This window comes from Varanus komodoensis, unplaced genomic scaffold (assembly GCF_004798865.1).
Source record: "Varanus komodoensis strain SLA01 unplaced genomic scaffold, ASM479886v1 scaffold1, whole genome shotgun sequence".
Taxonomy (NCBI): Eukaryota; Metazoa; Chordata; class Lepidosauria; order Squamata; family Varanidae; genus Varanus; species Varanus komodoensis.
In genome coordinates, this window is record NW_025335268.1 from 129341609 (window position 1) to 129357248 (window position 15640).

Sequence of the window (15640 nt, forward strand, 5' to 3'; positions counted from 1 at the left end):
TGCTCACATCCCATGATGAGCTTCTTCATGGCTTCAGTATGATGTGCAAACCTGGACAGTTGGATTGGCTAACTGATGGTTTGTTTTGGGCTGACTACTACGTTTTTTTTAATTCCTGGACATCCTAGTGGTCCAAATTTGCACACCACATTGCAAACCTATGAAGTAGCCAATTATGGGTTGTGCGGTAAAATGGAAGAGGCAGCAAGCAGTGTGCCCCCAGCAACCTGTCCTGATGGGTTGCCATTATATAGCAACAGCTTTGCAATGTAATAAATGGTACTACTATGGTATGCTCTGAAAACAATTCTATATAAGTAGGAATAAACGATAACTGCAGAAGCAGGGAGGGTTATAGGAGATGATCATTCACCTGCCTCTTCACCTTCAACACACATACATGGATAGTCACATGAATTTTCACATACATTGGTTGATGAGTCGGATGGGGCAGAAGGAGGGAGTCCCTGTGCCTTTCTCAAATACTGATAGTCAGGGGAGGATGGTGACTCCTATGTCAGTGGGGTTCCTGATCTATTGCAGCTTTTATTTTAAGCTTTATTAATAAGCCCCACTGGCATAGGAGTCACCAGCCTCCCTGCCAATCGAAATACCCACCCTGACTATCAACTCCCTTTATTTTTTTTATTTTTTTGTTCTCCCTGTCCTTACCTTCCTAGCAGTCTCTCCAACATGTAAAAACAGAAATGTCAAAACCAGGAGATGGCACAGTTTTTTGATCCTTGAATCTCCCCTTACCCCAATATCAAAATTATTTGCTCTGCTAGAGTCTAGAATTAGAGAACTTTCTGGGTTCAAATAACAGTGGGTGTGCCCAATTTGGGTATTATCTTCAGGAAAAGTTTCTGATGCAGGGATTACTTTCTGCATGCATTGAGAAAGAATCCATTTAATAGTCAGCAAATTCTCTTTAAGAAATAGACTTGTAGTACAAGAAACTGTTTCCTTCTGTGCACATACCTTAGAGCATGTTTACAGACCTTCCAAATAACCTTGCAAAGAGTAGTTCAAACAAGCTATCTTTCCATTGTTCCTCTTCTTTCCAGAGAATTCTTACACAACACCTTGCAGGTGTGCTCTTTGCACCCAAATAACAGAAGCAGCACCCTAGCTTGCCAAGTGAAGTGAAATGGATGGCTCTAGTCTTAAAACAGAGCAGTTTGTCCATCTCCATAAGAATATTCTGTAAGACATTATTCAAGGTAGCTATCACAGGGAAGAAATATTCTCATTAGAAGAACTTAAGTTCTCTCTGTCAAGTAAGGTGCACTAAACTGGTGACTCCATTAGGTATGTAGTACATATTGTGCCAGCTGTCCCAAACATAAAGCTGCATCTTGCTTAATGTAGATTTTTAGTCCTCTGATGTTTAGATTTTGTGGTGTTATGTGCTGTTATCTCCACTCCACTGAAACCCTATAAATGAATGCCTTTCCAAATGTCCTGTCTTTGACAGACCTGCTTAGCTCTTCTAAATTTAGATTCTATAGAAATCATAAATAAACAGAGGCTAAAACAAGATCTGCCTTACTTGTCCTACCTATTTTGACTTGTCAGGTGAAGTTTATTACATTTCAGAAATCAACTGTTGCCCCAAAACACCCCAAGATTGTTTTTTTTTTTTAATCTGGAGGTTTACCAAAGATCTAGCACCTTCAGCACACTTGACAATAAAGATATGTTTCCTTGAAGCTAATCCAGTTTGCAGCAGCAATACTCAAAAGTCTATCATTATGTTTTGTTCTTCAAGCCTGCCAAAATATACCATTCTTCTGCTCAATGTTTCACTATGTCATCATATCCTGAGCAATTCACTTTAATTCAGATCTATCAAATTTTTCTACATAAGTATATCATACATGTAGGTGTACCCTGTCATGTCCGAATCTCATATAAACAGTTTTGCTTATGTATATGTTTGGAAGGAGCAACTGGATAGTCAGGCTCACAACATTACCCTTGTTAGTCAAAAATCTGGTTGCCAAGGAGGTCATACAAATTCTTAGTGGTTTGGCTAAACTGGTTCCCTTCTCTTCCACCCCCCCCCCTTTTCCTGGCAAGATTGTACAAACAAATGCACAATTGTTTAGAGGCCAGGCTACTTACCCATTTGATTTAACTCTGCTGAGAGCAGAAATGCAGAAGGGGAAAAGGGACTGACTCAGAAATTTCTGAGGAAGATGAGCAATTGCCTTCAGTGGGATGGAAGATGTCTCAAGGCTTTTCCTAAAAGTTGTGAAGTTGAGGCATGGCTTTTGGGGAGAATATCAAGGCCCTGGAAGGAGACCATAGCCTTTTCAGAAACCTATGTTAAAAGGTGCAGTGTATGTTCTGATTTCATTTTCTCTTGCAACTTGCAGCTTCCCCTTATTCCATTATACTGGGTTTGTGGGTTTTGGGTGTTGCTTTTTATCCCTTGAGTCACTAAACTCACTGCTAATGGGACTTGAGTAAATAAGGTCCAACCAGCTCAAGCTGCAAGGGGTGTCCTAACTCACTACAGAAACATTCACCCATTCTAATTCTTTGCAAGGGCCCTGAAAAGGATCCTGAAAAGAACCCCTGGATAGATTTTTTTTCCTTTTCCAGAGCAGCTAAAATCATAAGCTCAATGCCCAGATGAAAGCAAGTGAAGGCTATTATGGAAGAAAAGGAGGATGATGAAGGACTATTTGGAAATTCACTCTTTCCCACATGGATGTATGTATCAAGTGTCCCTTGGCTAAATTTAATTACACAAGGAACATGTAAACCTTAATGTACAAAAAACTGTGAAGTCACACAGGGCACGTGTATGTCTATAAGACTAAGTAGTGAACTATTATCTTCTTTTCTATTAACCAAAGCAGATCTAAAACAATTGGAGCTGTGCCAACAGTAAAAAAGAATCAACTATCTACAATAAAAGTCAAGAAAATTCAGTTTAGAGATAGCTGCTTATCATTTATAATAATTATTATCATGATAGGCAGCCTTAGAAGTTAGACCTGAACAGAAAAGAATGCATGTTTACTAAATAGTAGATTTTTAAAACAAGGTAGTAACTTTTAGTAAGATCTTCCAGTATAATATTAATAGGTTTTTTTTTTCAAATAATTATGCTCTTGCTACAAAGTATAAAAATCCATAAGGTGAAGAGGAAATTATCAAAATTTGAATACTTGCTTACTAAATGGACTGTGAAACACTTGCCTGGAGTGGTTACATATTAAAAGCATACCTGAACAAAAGACAGATAAAAAACCTGCAACAAGAGTTGAAGCTTAATTAGATATGCTTTAGGTTGCAATTTCACATAACAGTTCTCTGGCAGTATGTCCCACTGAACAGAGAAAACTATGCTTCCAAGTAGGCAAGGACAGAACTGCATTGTCAAACATACTACCATATGCTACAGAGAGTTGTGGACACATAAGTGATGACTCCAAATGGGGATGTGCATCTATTTGCTCAAAGATGAAACTACAGCCACTCAATATGTTGCAAAACATTTCCAAAATAATTGGCAAACACCCAAAATAGCAACAGCATGTATGTCAGTTGCACTGGAAAAAGACTGCTTCAAAACACTGGGTTTCCCAGCTGGATTAAGGGGAAGTATCTAAATATTTTAAAAGCAAAAATTTCAAAGAATTTCAAGGTGGTCACAGTAAAAACGGAGAAAGATACACTTTAAAATCAGGAAGCAAGGAAAGGCAAATATGGTAGGGTGTCTAATTATTAAAGTATTTTGAAAAATACTGTTAAAACATAGAAATGTTCTAATAATAATAATGCGATCATAGAATATAATATTTGCTACAGATAATATATATTTGCTATAAAGGTATTCTATTAATAACTATGGCTGCTAACTGGTAATGCAACAATGAAGTTGCAGAGAAAATTTTCGAACATGTTTTTGATGTCGAATAGAGGTGTGCATTCACTTTTATTAAGCAAATGAAAAACCATTCTCTCTCTCTCTACACACACACAGACATATATATAAACAACTTACTGACAAATAGGAGATGATATAAACAGAATATACATGTTTAGATTCTATGAAAACAATGTACTGCCTGGAAAAACATTTACTATTACCACTTGGAGGAGAACTGTGTAATTTTGGATAGTAACAATGTTAACTTTGTAAGAGCATTAGAGAGCACTAAAACTGGTTCAAAGCCAAGTAGTGTATTGCAAAAGAGTGAAAGGGTTAGCTGTCTGAGCTAGAAAAAAGAAAAATCATCTCCTTTGAGTATACAGTAAAACTCAAGTGGGCTAGCTTGTAAAATTTTTATTTGCTTCTTATATTGATATACATTAGATTTTTTTTTTTGTAGCTAGCTATTTTAACATTACTTCCCTTTTCAAAAAGTGCAGTATTCAAGAAGGAAAAAGGTACCAAAATGCAGGAACGGCCAGACCAGGTCTCTATACTTATACAGAAACCTTGTGACCTTGTGTAGCTGCCCTTCACTATTATTTAGTATTAATTTACTAGAAAAAAACTGTTATTTTATAGGTTCCAATACTTTGGTACAGGTGGATATGTAACAACTTACTGTCCTCTGAGTAGATTTGAAACAGCTGCATTAGATAATTCAACTTGGACAATACTAATGTTAACTGTTTATTACATTATGACCTGGGAGTTATCTTGCAATCTTGGGGCACTATCCTCTTGTGTTCATGTATGAGTAGAAGATACCTCCTGCATAACAGAGATTTTAGTGCTTCATACAGCAAACCAAAATGTACAGGCCTTGTTTTTTAGGACTAAAAATGAGTCTGAATACCATGGCAGGCAAAGGAAGATGGTAGCAGTTTTATCTTATCCATTAGACATACCAATGGCAATTTTCAGCAAAAACTACCCAATTTACTGGGGGAGTGGGAAAGTGTTTTTACTAGACAGTTATTTTTTAAATATTATATCGTGCAAAAAGGCTATCGGATGTGGAAATGAGAACTATCTGGTACAAACTAAATTTCCCTGGGTGTTTAGGAACTACAAGAAGACTAGTATTACTACAAAAAGTGTACTGCAGAAATTTACTTTAATCCATGTCTGTGTCACATAATAGAAATTCTTGGATCAAAATTGTGTTTTAAGAAGCACATTTGGCTCTTTTAGACATTCATTTAAGAATAAAGTCTTCTTTGTTAACTTACACATATAAACAATGAAGTTTGTAGTCTCAAATGTTATGCTTGCTTACAACTGAAGCTCCATAAACTCACACTTTACCATGTTTTTCAGCAAGGCAATCCTCTTTCTCTGCAAGCTGCAAGCAACACTAAAGATCAGGACTGCACAGGGGTAGTAGCCTGATTTTCTGGACTAGAATTCCCCACAGCACCAGTCAAAATGCCTAGAGATCAAGGTGAATGACAGTAGCAGTTCAAAACAGCTAGAGATCACCAGGATAACTACTCCTTGAATCAAGATCTCTGTAGAGTGAACTTAGTGGTTGCTATAGTGCTACATTAAAAAGCAGCAAAAAGAAGAATACATTGATAATGTGTCCTCATTCCTCATGAGCATTATTTGGGGAAAATAAAGGATAGCAGAAAACTTTGTGATCTACACTTCCGTTGCAGAAAATGGAAGATTCCAGAACCAAAAGGAGTAATCAAGAGTAAAGGTTATGAGATGTGTACTGACAGATAAGCCTAAGACCAAGGCTTTACCTGCATTAGTAAAGCAGGTGCACCATTTTCACTGCCATTTGCTTCCCAAACATTAAAGCTGCATACATTCCTGGCCCAAATCATTGTGCAAATATCCCCTACAGTTAATAAAAATCGCTCCTTTTTGGTGGTAGATTGGGATGGAAGAAATCAGGTCCCAACATAAGTGACACTTACACCCAGCTCCCAGTGTGTACCCAGTCAATTTGGCCTCCTTTCTAGGGCTTTTTGAAAGAATTGTCAGCAAACCACAGTACCTGGAGCAATTCCTGCTCCAAAAAGGAGATGAGAAAATTGTAGTGAAGGGAGTTAATATCTCCTCTTTCTGGAGCTGGGGAGTCAGGCAAGTATTCAAAAGGTAGAAAACAGTGATCAGTGTCAGTTCAGGACTTAAAAGTGAGATGATCACATCACCAAGGGGTGCACGCTTTTGGTTCCTCTAACCCCTTTGGTTCTTTCAGTCACTCACACACACACTTTTGTGTGCCTGACTTGTATTTCTAGGGCCCTCTTTTCCTTAATATTATTTACCTCTGGTTCTTTGCAACTAGTGCTTAAATTAGCAAGCAACCTCAAATTGTCAATTTCATATTCCACTTCAGTGCTACTTTTGACAGCTGCAACATACAAGGAAATTGACCAAGCATGATGGTCATTAAAAGCAAATTTGTGAAAGGCCTACAGAATGCTAATAAAAAGATCAACACCCAACTGCACATTGTTGAAGCTTTGAAAAATGAATTTTACAAAGCTGGGTAACAAATGAGGGTCTTTACAAACTACTGTTTTGCATCAGTGGAAGGGCAGCCTCAAAAATTAAAAGGGACAGGATTTTTTTGCCATCCCTGCCAAGCAGCTCAATAACTGATCATGGCAACCCACAATAAAATGGGTGAGGTAACATGCTGACTCATCATGGGTAAGAAGCACCCTACAACAAATCATAGATTCTTTGCATGACTTGTTCCCAATAAATAAGTAAACTCACAGAAAACATCATGGCTTGCTACCCCTGCTGGACTATCATGTAATCCTCTCTACTGCCTTCCTTATTCCATAAACCCCCTACAATCAACCTGGACACAGCCTCAAAGATGCAGCTTCACTCTTATTTGATAGTAATTTAATAGGACTAAATGACAATAGAATTTATTTCAAAATAGTCACTCATTTCTTTTAAAGCCTCCTGTCTTTTAATGTGAACATGTATGCAAACGCTTATGGAACTTTTATATGGCGTTTAGCTTTGTTGCCCTCAGATTATAAAAGAAGAGGATTGGTGCCAAAAGACTTGAACTACTTAGATGTTGTGCCTAACTTGTAAACTACCACATTGTGCAAAACTGTATAGTTTCTCAACATATGTGCCATGTAACTAGTTAAGAGAGGCTATAATTAACAATTTCAAAGCTTTTTTGAGAGTGGAAGTGAATCTGTACAAGTCTTGATGCTTTTCTTAAACAGATTTTTTAAAATTCTGTGTAGCATATGAATTTATTTTTAAAAAATATTTGCATCTTGCTTCTCCTTGCATTTTAAGTTGGCTTATAAATTCACCAAAGCCAGTTCTGAAATAGTGAGGTTCCCAGCACTACAACATTTTTTTTCACATATAAAAATGTAAAAAGTTAACTTCCATCATTTAAAATGCAGTTTGTAAGAAGAGGCTTCACAGTGTCTCCTAATTTGCCACTCCTTCTAAATTAATTTAAGTAGCTGTTTTCATTGAATTTGGTTCAGATGTTCCTAAAGACTAACAAAAAGATCTTTGTACAGGTTTGAAAAAAAATGTATGAAAGGACATATGAGCTGTCCTGTATTAGCTGACCTATATAAAGAAGATCAGACAGATACATTTAGACGAAGTACACAAAATTATTTTTAAAAACCTATACCAACTGCACTGCATATCAGAAACATTCAGAACAAAGATATACTCAAGGACAGACAGAGAAAGAGATTCTGTAGGAAAAGTGGTACCATGAACATGACATTCAGATAGGAGATGAGTATTCCAAGTGAAATGCATCCTTTATTAAATGTACCTATGGTATGTTAGCCTTCAATCAAAGAATATAGTAGTTAAACACTTTGACTTTGAAATGAAGGCTGAAGAAAAGAACACAGGAACCATTCTACATACTTTTATAAGGCTCCCTTCATGTTAATTAGAACACTTTATAAGATAGATTTTGGGTGAAGACAGAAGTAACTATGTAGGTTATGGTATGGTTCCATTCTTAGGCATATTTACAAATGGTCATATTTCTATTATGGTTTTACAGTAGATTTGCTCAACTACACTCAAAATGCAGAGGTACAGATATTAAACCGCTTCACTGAATTTCTCATAAAACTTCTCATTCAGTTAAGCAGGAAATGGCAAATACATACATACATGTTCTCATCAGTACCTGTAACAATGTGTGATTCAGTGTAACCTCCAGTTCCGCAATCTGGTGTGCCAGGTCCTCATTATCCCCATGGATTTCTAAGTCCACCTCTGGTATTGTTTCCCATCTACCTTGATGAGCTGCCAAGTTATGAACCAATTCATACTGTCCAGGTAGAGCTAAACTAATCCGCGTTTGTCTTCCATGGGTGAAGCGAATTCGACGCCTTTTACAGTTCTCTTCACTGCTAACTTTGGTGGTAGGTAGCAGTCTGTCTCCCAAGAGCATGTTGAGTAACTGGCACTTGGCATTACAGTTCTGACCAAAGATTAAAAGACATGGGTGACAGCTCACTGTCAGCTGCAGGTACTCTTCCTCATGTCGGGGAAAGGCAATTGAGCTCAGCTGCCCTAAAAAAAAAAAAGCACAAATATCTTGTTAGAATTGGAAATAGAAACAAATAGAATTGCTATTTCCATCCAACTATTCTATGGCTCTGTCAGTGCAGTTTAGCCACAGGAATGCTACTTGACCCTGAAATGGGTTCTTGGGTAGGGTATGGCAACTAGACCAGGAAGTATTACAAAGAAGACTGGATATGTCCTAGAGGGCACTGCTTCCAGACACTATGTTTTTTGCTTCCCCGGCCAGAAGACATGGAATTTAGGTAGCAGAGAGGAGGAGCAGCAGCTAGTAGTTGCTAACCCAGAATGTGCACTAGTAAAAGAAATTCAGCAAGTGTTCTGTGCACACATGCATATATGTGTACGTGTGCGTGCACACACACACGCACACACACAAAGAATGAGAATGGGCACACTGGAGTACTGCCGTATGAATTAATCCAATTACTTTGATAGTGAATTCAGAGGAGGAGAGGAAGCAACAGGCAAAAGCAACTGTACCCACTGTGCTGGGGCATAGCTGCAGCTGCAAGCCCACTTCCCTCCAGCTAGCAACTGTCATTGCCCAAGCCATTGGAAAGAAAATGCAGCACACTGCACTGTTTATTGATCCAGCTACATGATCAGCTGAAATACTCCTTCCCCACACTGCATATGTGAACTGAACAGAAAAGAAGAGAAAGCTGATATAGTCAAAACTATACCTGAATGAAAGTAATGTTCACATTTCAAAATCTTCCCACCACTAGAACAAAGTTTCACAGACTGATACATTAGGCTACCCAGAGAGGCAGCACAACAAAGGGTGAACCCACAAGGGCTGCAAACAACTCCGGTGGTTAGGCATGGCAAAATGGATCACAAGCATGTGAATAAAAGAGCCAAAGTCCTTAACTGGAAATGTTGCAAGTGGATTATATTATAAATCATATGAAAACATAAATTTCTTGATACATATGAGAAGCCATTTATCTTGCCTTTGCTACTTTGGAAGAGCTTTGCCATGAAATGCTTCATGTCAGTACTTGAAATTAAATTAAATTAAATTAAATTAAAAATTGCAGATTCTTCAACTGAGCACCCCAGCACCCAACTATGGATGCATTATCATGCACAAGTTCAGCTATTCAAAAAGTCAGGCAGTTGATCCCAAAGGAACCACTTTCCTCTTTCTTCAATAGCTATTTTTGATAGCTATTGCTTTCCTTCTTGCTATAAAAAGATATACTGGAAACATTAAAAAAGCAGCCTTTTTTTAAAAAAAAGTTTACTATACAACAGTACAACCTATATTGTTAACTGCAGCCATACCATCTGTATCTTGTTAGTTTCTCAATGCAGAAGAATTAAAATGTAGGCTACACTAAACAGCCACCTTGTATTTGCGGTTGCAGCTTCTCCCATAATAACACCTGTTGGGGGATCTGGTTCTACAAGCACACATTCTAGCACTTTGACACAGGAGAATCCAAATCTGTGAAATCCTTTATTGCAGAAAACCCCACAGGGTAAGTGCAACAGTAAAGAGCAAATTCCCTAAAAGGAAATGAAGTAAACTCTAGCTCTTGTAGAACGATGAGGCAAATTGCACAGCCAATATTCTGCCCACTTGTTCTATACAAAAAATGCTCTGTGCTGATCTTTCAAGTTTTTAGCCAATGAATGAAGTCATAGCAACATTTGGCACACCCATCCTTTGGACAGTGAACTTGCTGGTTCACTGTAAAGGCTTTTGAAGGGCTCCTTTTGGTGGGAAATGATTACTGTCTGAAAAAAAAAAAGCAATTTAGAAATTCAGGAATGTAGTGTAGTTCATATTGGGCAATAGTGTGTCTACCTGCAAAAAGCACAAAGACAGGAGTTTATGATCTTTCTAACTCAGATTTCCATAATAATATTTTTCCTGAGTTTGGAAACATTAAAAATACCCTAACAAAGCATATGGATAAACAAAACTTATTATATCTATATCACTTGAAACAGGACTCTGAATGAGAGTGTGTTTTATGCCAGTCAAGCAAAGCACAATTGATAAAGGTCTATAAAAGGGATTGTTAAAACGTATGTACATGTAGCTTTAGAAAAATACAGAAGTTTTAATTGTTACAGAAAGGCTGGCTGGGGGTATCTCCTTCTGTCTTTTAGTGCAGGCCTTGGAGCTGAGACAGTGTATCATATAGCATCACAGAAATTAGTGTTTTTGCATGTACTGTAATAATGAACCTGTTGTGAAGGTTCTTGGCTTTATTATGTTAAGTGGAAAGCAGAGCCTATGAATGGAGTGCAGGTGTGTCACTCACAGACACATAGACACACACACACATGGACACACACACAACAGAGAGAGAGCAAGAGTGTGAGAGCGAGAGCACACAACATTAACCATGACCAAGAGCCATTACATGGGTTAGGGGAGCCAAAGAAGAAATCGAGGGTTTCAAGTGGAAAGTGGAAAAACACTGCACCAGTTTGCATAATCACCATAGTCCATTGTAGCTTATTTAACTCATGCCATAAACCACAAGAGGCTATAGTGAACATGCAGGCCTAATCAAACTCTAGACATCAGGTCTATCTGCAAAGAAACAACAGAGGTCTCAAGAGGGAGATCTGCCATATGAATTACTACATGGCAAGTGTTGCCACTATCAGATTAAATCCAGCAATGCATTTTAGGAAGAAGCAAAAGCTGATTTGCTTTTCTAATAACTGGAAGGCTTCCCTCTTGCCTTTGGCAAAAAAACACAGGTTCCTGCAGCAGCATAAAGCCGAAGTGCACATTTTCTTCCTTATATTAACAAAGCCAGAAATTAATTCTACGTGGTGCACTAGGTAAAATAAGTCAATAGTCACTGGATTGTGAGCAGATCTAGTGGTTGGAAGGAATGAAACCTTTAGTGCATTTTTTTTCTTGAAGTGGTAGAGGAAATCTTCCATAGGTTCCAAGTTGTATCACTGACTAATTCAAATCCCCATTTTGAAACTAGGTCTATGTGAAAAGTGGACTTAATTGCAGGACAAAATTTTGGACTCTGTTTCTTGCCCCATCCTCAATTTTTCTAACATTTTGCCTGATGAACAGTTGTGAACAATATAAAGCTTGCACAATTGTAGGATTCTGACTTGTCCTAATAAAAGTATTGCCCAATTGTGAATTATGGATATTTTTCCTTGAACCATAATGAGTTTTTAAAATTTTCACTAACCTTAAGTGACAAATAACACTTTTTAAAGCTTTTAAATAATTAAAAAATTATTATCACAAGTAAATAGAGAAAAGAGTACTCGGGACATTTTTATTTATTCAAGATACATCTTAAAAGAGGAACTTGTGCAGTTTAACTGCAAAGATAGAGTGGTTTAGAAAGATACTGAATAGTCTGTATGTCTAAGCTGACTTGTATATTGGAAAGTAGGAGCAGATAACATTTATGGAAAATAGGCTGTTTATTAAATATTAAAATCTTAATTTTCAAGATAATGTTTCTCTGTACTCCTTGTTCTCCTGCCTTTAAATGTGGTATTTTCCCTCTAAGTGTGCAATTATATTGCTTTTGGATGGGGCATGAGGATTGTATTTTTAAGTCTGTATTTTAAAAAACCCATTCGGGTAATTTCAAGCTTAATGATCAGCCTTCTATTCGAAGTTTTTTTTTTCCTTGGACCATTAATAATATCACATAACCATTTATATATTTATTATTACATATCTGTATCACCCATTGGCCAAGGCTCTCTGGGCAGCTCAGAAAACAAATCTGTACACCATAAAATACAGTATCATAGTAAAAACACATTATAAAGCCATTATGTTAAAATAGAATAGAACCAAAATAGTAACCAAGTTAAAATCCTGCAGCAGTTCAAAGATGTAAAAACACATTACACATTTTACCGAACGTGTAAGATGCCTAGGAAAATAACAAGGTCTTCATCTGGCATGGGAAACACCACAATGTGGGCACCTGGTAAACTTCTCTAAGTCTGGGTTCCAATGCCATAGTTTACATAGCAATCATGGCTGTTATTCTAACTTGCATAATAGTAGTTTTACATTGATCCACTTCAGTAAGATGTCCTAAGTAAAAGCAGGTTGAGTGTCTTATCAATAGAGAGAGGTTTTCATCTGTGCTCCACTATTTTTCTGGTCAAACATAATTTTTTCCAAAAGGTGCAAGAAGTGTAAAAACATGCTATTGCACAGAAAACAGAACGTTTCTGTGTGTGAATTAATCCAGTGATCCAACACAGGTCAGTATGTTTTATACGTTTCTGTTTCAAACAAGTCTCCAAAGTGCTACATAGTGGAGTCTTTTATTTAGAGTATTAGAAAATGTTGTTTAATGGCAGAAAGTGTCCTGCTGAAAATAATTATGACAACACAGTTCAGTCATACCCACAGTTAGGTTAGAACTGTGCTTTCTGCAAAATACAATACCAATATTCAAAAAAAAAAAGAAAAGAAAACGCACTGAAATATAGCTTTAAAACCCTGCATATTCAAGTAGTACATGAACACTCTCTCTACACAGACCATGCCTAAAAGCACAGAGTATGCTTTTTCATTTATCTTTTTTCCTGTCTGGTATGTTAACTAATTGACCAAGTACTTCCAACTGATTGCCCATTTTCTTCTCAACAGATACAGTCAAATATGCTAGAAAACCAAGACTATACCTATTAGGTGGAATATCATCTTTATTTTTAATGGAGGGAAGTCATTTGTTAGCAAGGGCTACCTAGCCCTTGGCCCAGCAGCATTCATGGGCACACTGATGATGCAAATAGAAGTGAAAAACCAGGTGAAGTTGATCTAGGTAAACTGAAGAACTGCCCTACTGTCTACACACCTACCTTAAAAGTAGCCTTTTGGTTTTTAGGAATTACCAGTCATTGTGATTTTTTTCAAGTGTGTAGGCTGACACTGGTTTTCTAGGATAAAAGACAGAAAGAACTGTCCAGAGAACTGTTTGCATTAATAAAGAAACTTTAGCCAATGTTGCAGTTAAAAAATGTCCAAGAGTTGTTTCACAATTATTGTAACCAAATTGTTTTTGTAATTATTATTTAATCAGCAAAACACCCAATCCAGCTTCAGACAGAATTTCTGAACAACATTATGTCAGCATAGTATAACTAAGACATATTCAAGCATATATAACGTCTGGACATGTAGATTCTACATTACATAAAGAAACTATCCATGCTGCATCAAACAATCTAGTCTGCCTGCACAGCACTCTATCTTTGTACTGAATGCTTGTCTAACAGGAATGATAACACTGCCATCAAACAGGTCTCTAGACAGATGGTTGACGGAGACTAATTAATGCCCTTCATCAATATTTTAACTGCTTTTTATATATCTCTTAGCTCATCAACCTCAGACCTTAAGATCTACAGCACAGAAATAAAGTAATGCAATATGGCCCAAATGTTTACTAATGGAGTAAGATCTATTAGGATCTAATCTTATGTACATTTAGACAGGAAAAAAAATCCAAGAGTATGGCTGGGTGGGGAATGTTGGGAGTTGTACGGCTTTTTCTGTACAAAGATGCACAGGGTTATAACTTTATCTGTTTATTTCCGTTGACAAATTACTGAAAGGAACAACTAGTCCCACTATGGCAGCCAGGAAAAGGACCTATGTTGTGTTCAGCAGTCCAATAAACAAGAGTTCTTGTGCTAAACGGATGAGACGGAGAAACCATTTTGCATCAGTTGAAAAAACATGTGATCAACACTTCAAAAGAGAATATCCAAGCACGTGGGCCCCAGTTATGCTTTTCCCAAAAAGAAAAGACACTAACTGATCTCAAAATAACTTTATGATTAGAGCTACTCAATAGCTTACAATAACTCCCATTACAACAAACAGCAGCACATACAAATGTTTTTCAAAGTGCTTTACTATTCCATGTCTGTTTTCTCTGAAGGATGTATAAAATAATATCTTGCATAAATATGTTGTAAGTAAATATGGATATCTATTAAATGTTTGAATTCTGTAGGTATTAAAAAATTGTTCCTTACCCATCATGCTTTGATCTGTACATTTTTTTAAAGGGGAAAAGTCATGAACAAGGTTAAACCTAACAACAGTAATTATAATAATCTGAAGACCAATTTCTACCAAATCGGACACCATTTTTAATATCTCCACCAGCAAGCCACAAAACAATGTAACAGCATTAAATAGGTATTGGATCATCAATGCAAGAAAATTCCAGTTGTTACAAAGGGGATCATAATCTATAAGGTTGCTTTCTCTAACCCTGATGCCCTCCAGATGTGTTGACCAACATTCCCAGCTAGCCATTCTGGCTGGTGAATCCTAGGAGGTGTAGTTCAAGACATGGAGAAGGCACCAGATTGGGGAAGGCTGTTTTAAAGTATACTGAAGCCACTGGCATGCAACACAATTGAGCTGTAAACTTCTTCATCCTTATTTCCTAGCTGCACACCAAATATGTTTATATAAAAATGATGATGATAACCAAAGTATGCCCTACTTCAACTGTGCAACTTCACAGGTTTCTTTAATAATTCACCAATATATCTATTAAGAATTAACATTGCTAATACTGAACAACTCACACAGGCATGACCACAAGTATGCAGAGAATGTGCCTTAATGGCTCACACATCTAGCAGTGCATTCTTTAATAAGTTAAACAGCAAGGTTCAATTCATGTTCCAGTCCCCAAAGCAAAGGCTTTAAAAAAGAATGTTGAAATGGGAGGACTTTGCTAGGCAGAGTGAAATCAAAATATTTACAAGAGATATCTGAAACAACCATTTAGGTAAGTTACTTTTCTGAGAGGGTGGACTAGATTAATCAAACGGAGTAAAGAAAATCAGTGCATTCCAGAGGAATCTTGTGGTTTCTTTAAGATGTTTACACATTAAATTTAGGTGAGATTCCATAATTCAAATCCCATTTGACATCATTTGGGTTCATGACTTAATTATTCAGTGGCAAAGAAGCCTTTACTAGAGTGATACGAAAATTTAAGTATTTATTTATTTATTTATTTATTTATTAAAACGTGTATATGCCATCCTTTGCCACAGCCGCAGGACAGCTTGCAAAAATGTGTTATTAAAGTATACTCCAAAGTAAAATCCCACATACAGCAG

General features: G+C 37.0%; 1 protein-coding gene across 4 annotated transcripts in view; it reads right to left on the bottom strand.

Annotated features, from left to right (window-relative positions):
* Positions 1-15640, bottom strand: part of DSTYK (dual serine/threonine and tyrosine protein kinase) — a 45986-nt gene that overhangs the window by 22914 nt on the left and 7432 nt on the right. For 2 of the 4 annotated variants that reach the window (XM_044445822.1, XM_044445813.1), the window contains exon 2: positions 8115-8503. The exons of 1 other annotated variant lie outside the window; for it this stretch is intronic. In XM_044445822.1, coding sequence (XP_044301757.1) covers positions 8115-8503 — 389 coding nt within the window. Of the gene's footprint in view, positions 1-8114; positions 8504-13351; positions 13430-15640 lie in introns of all 4 variants that reach the window. One more of the 4 variants, XM_044445831.1, reaches the window with a different exon arrangement.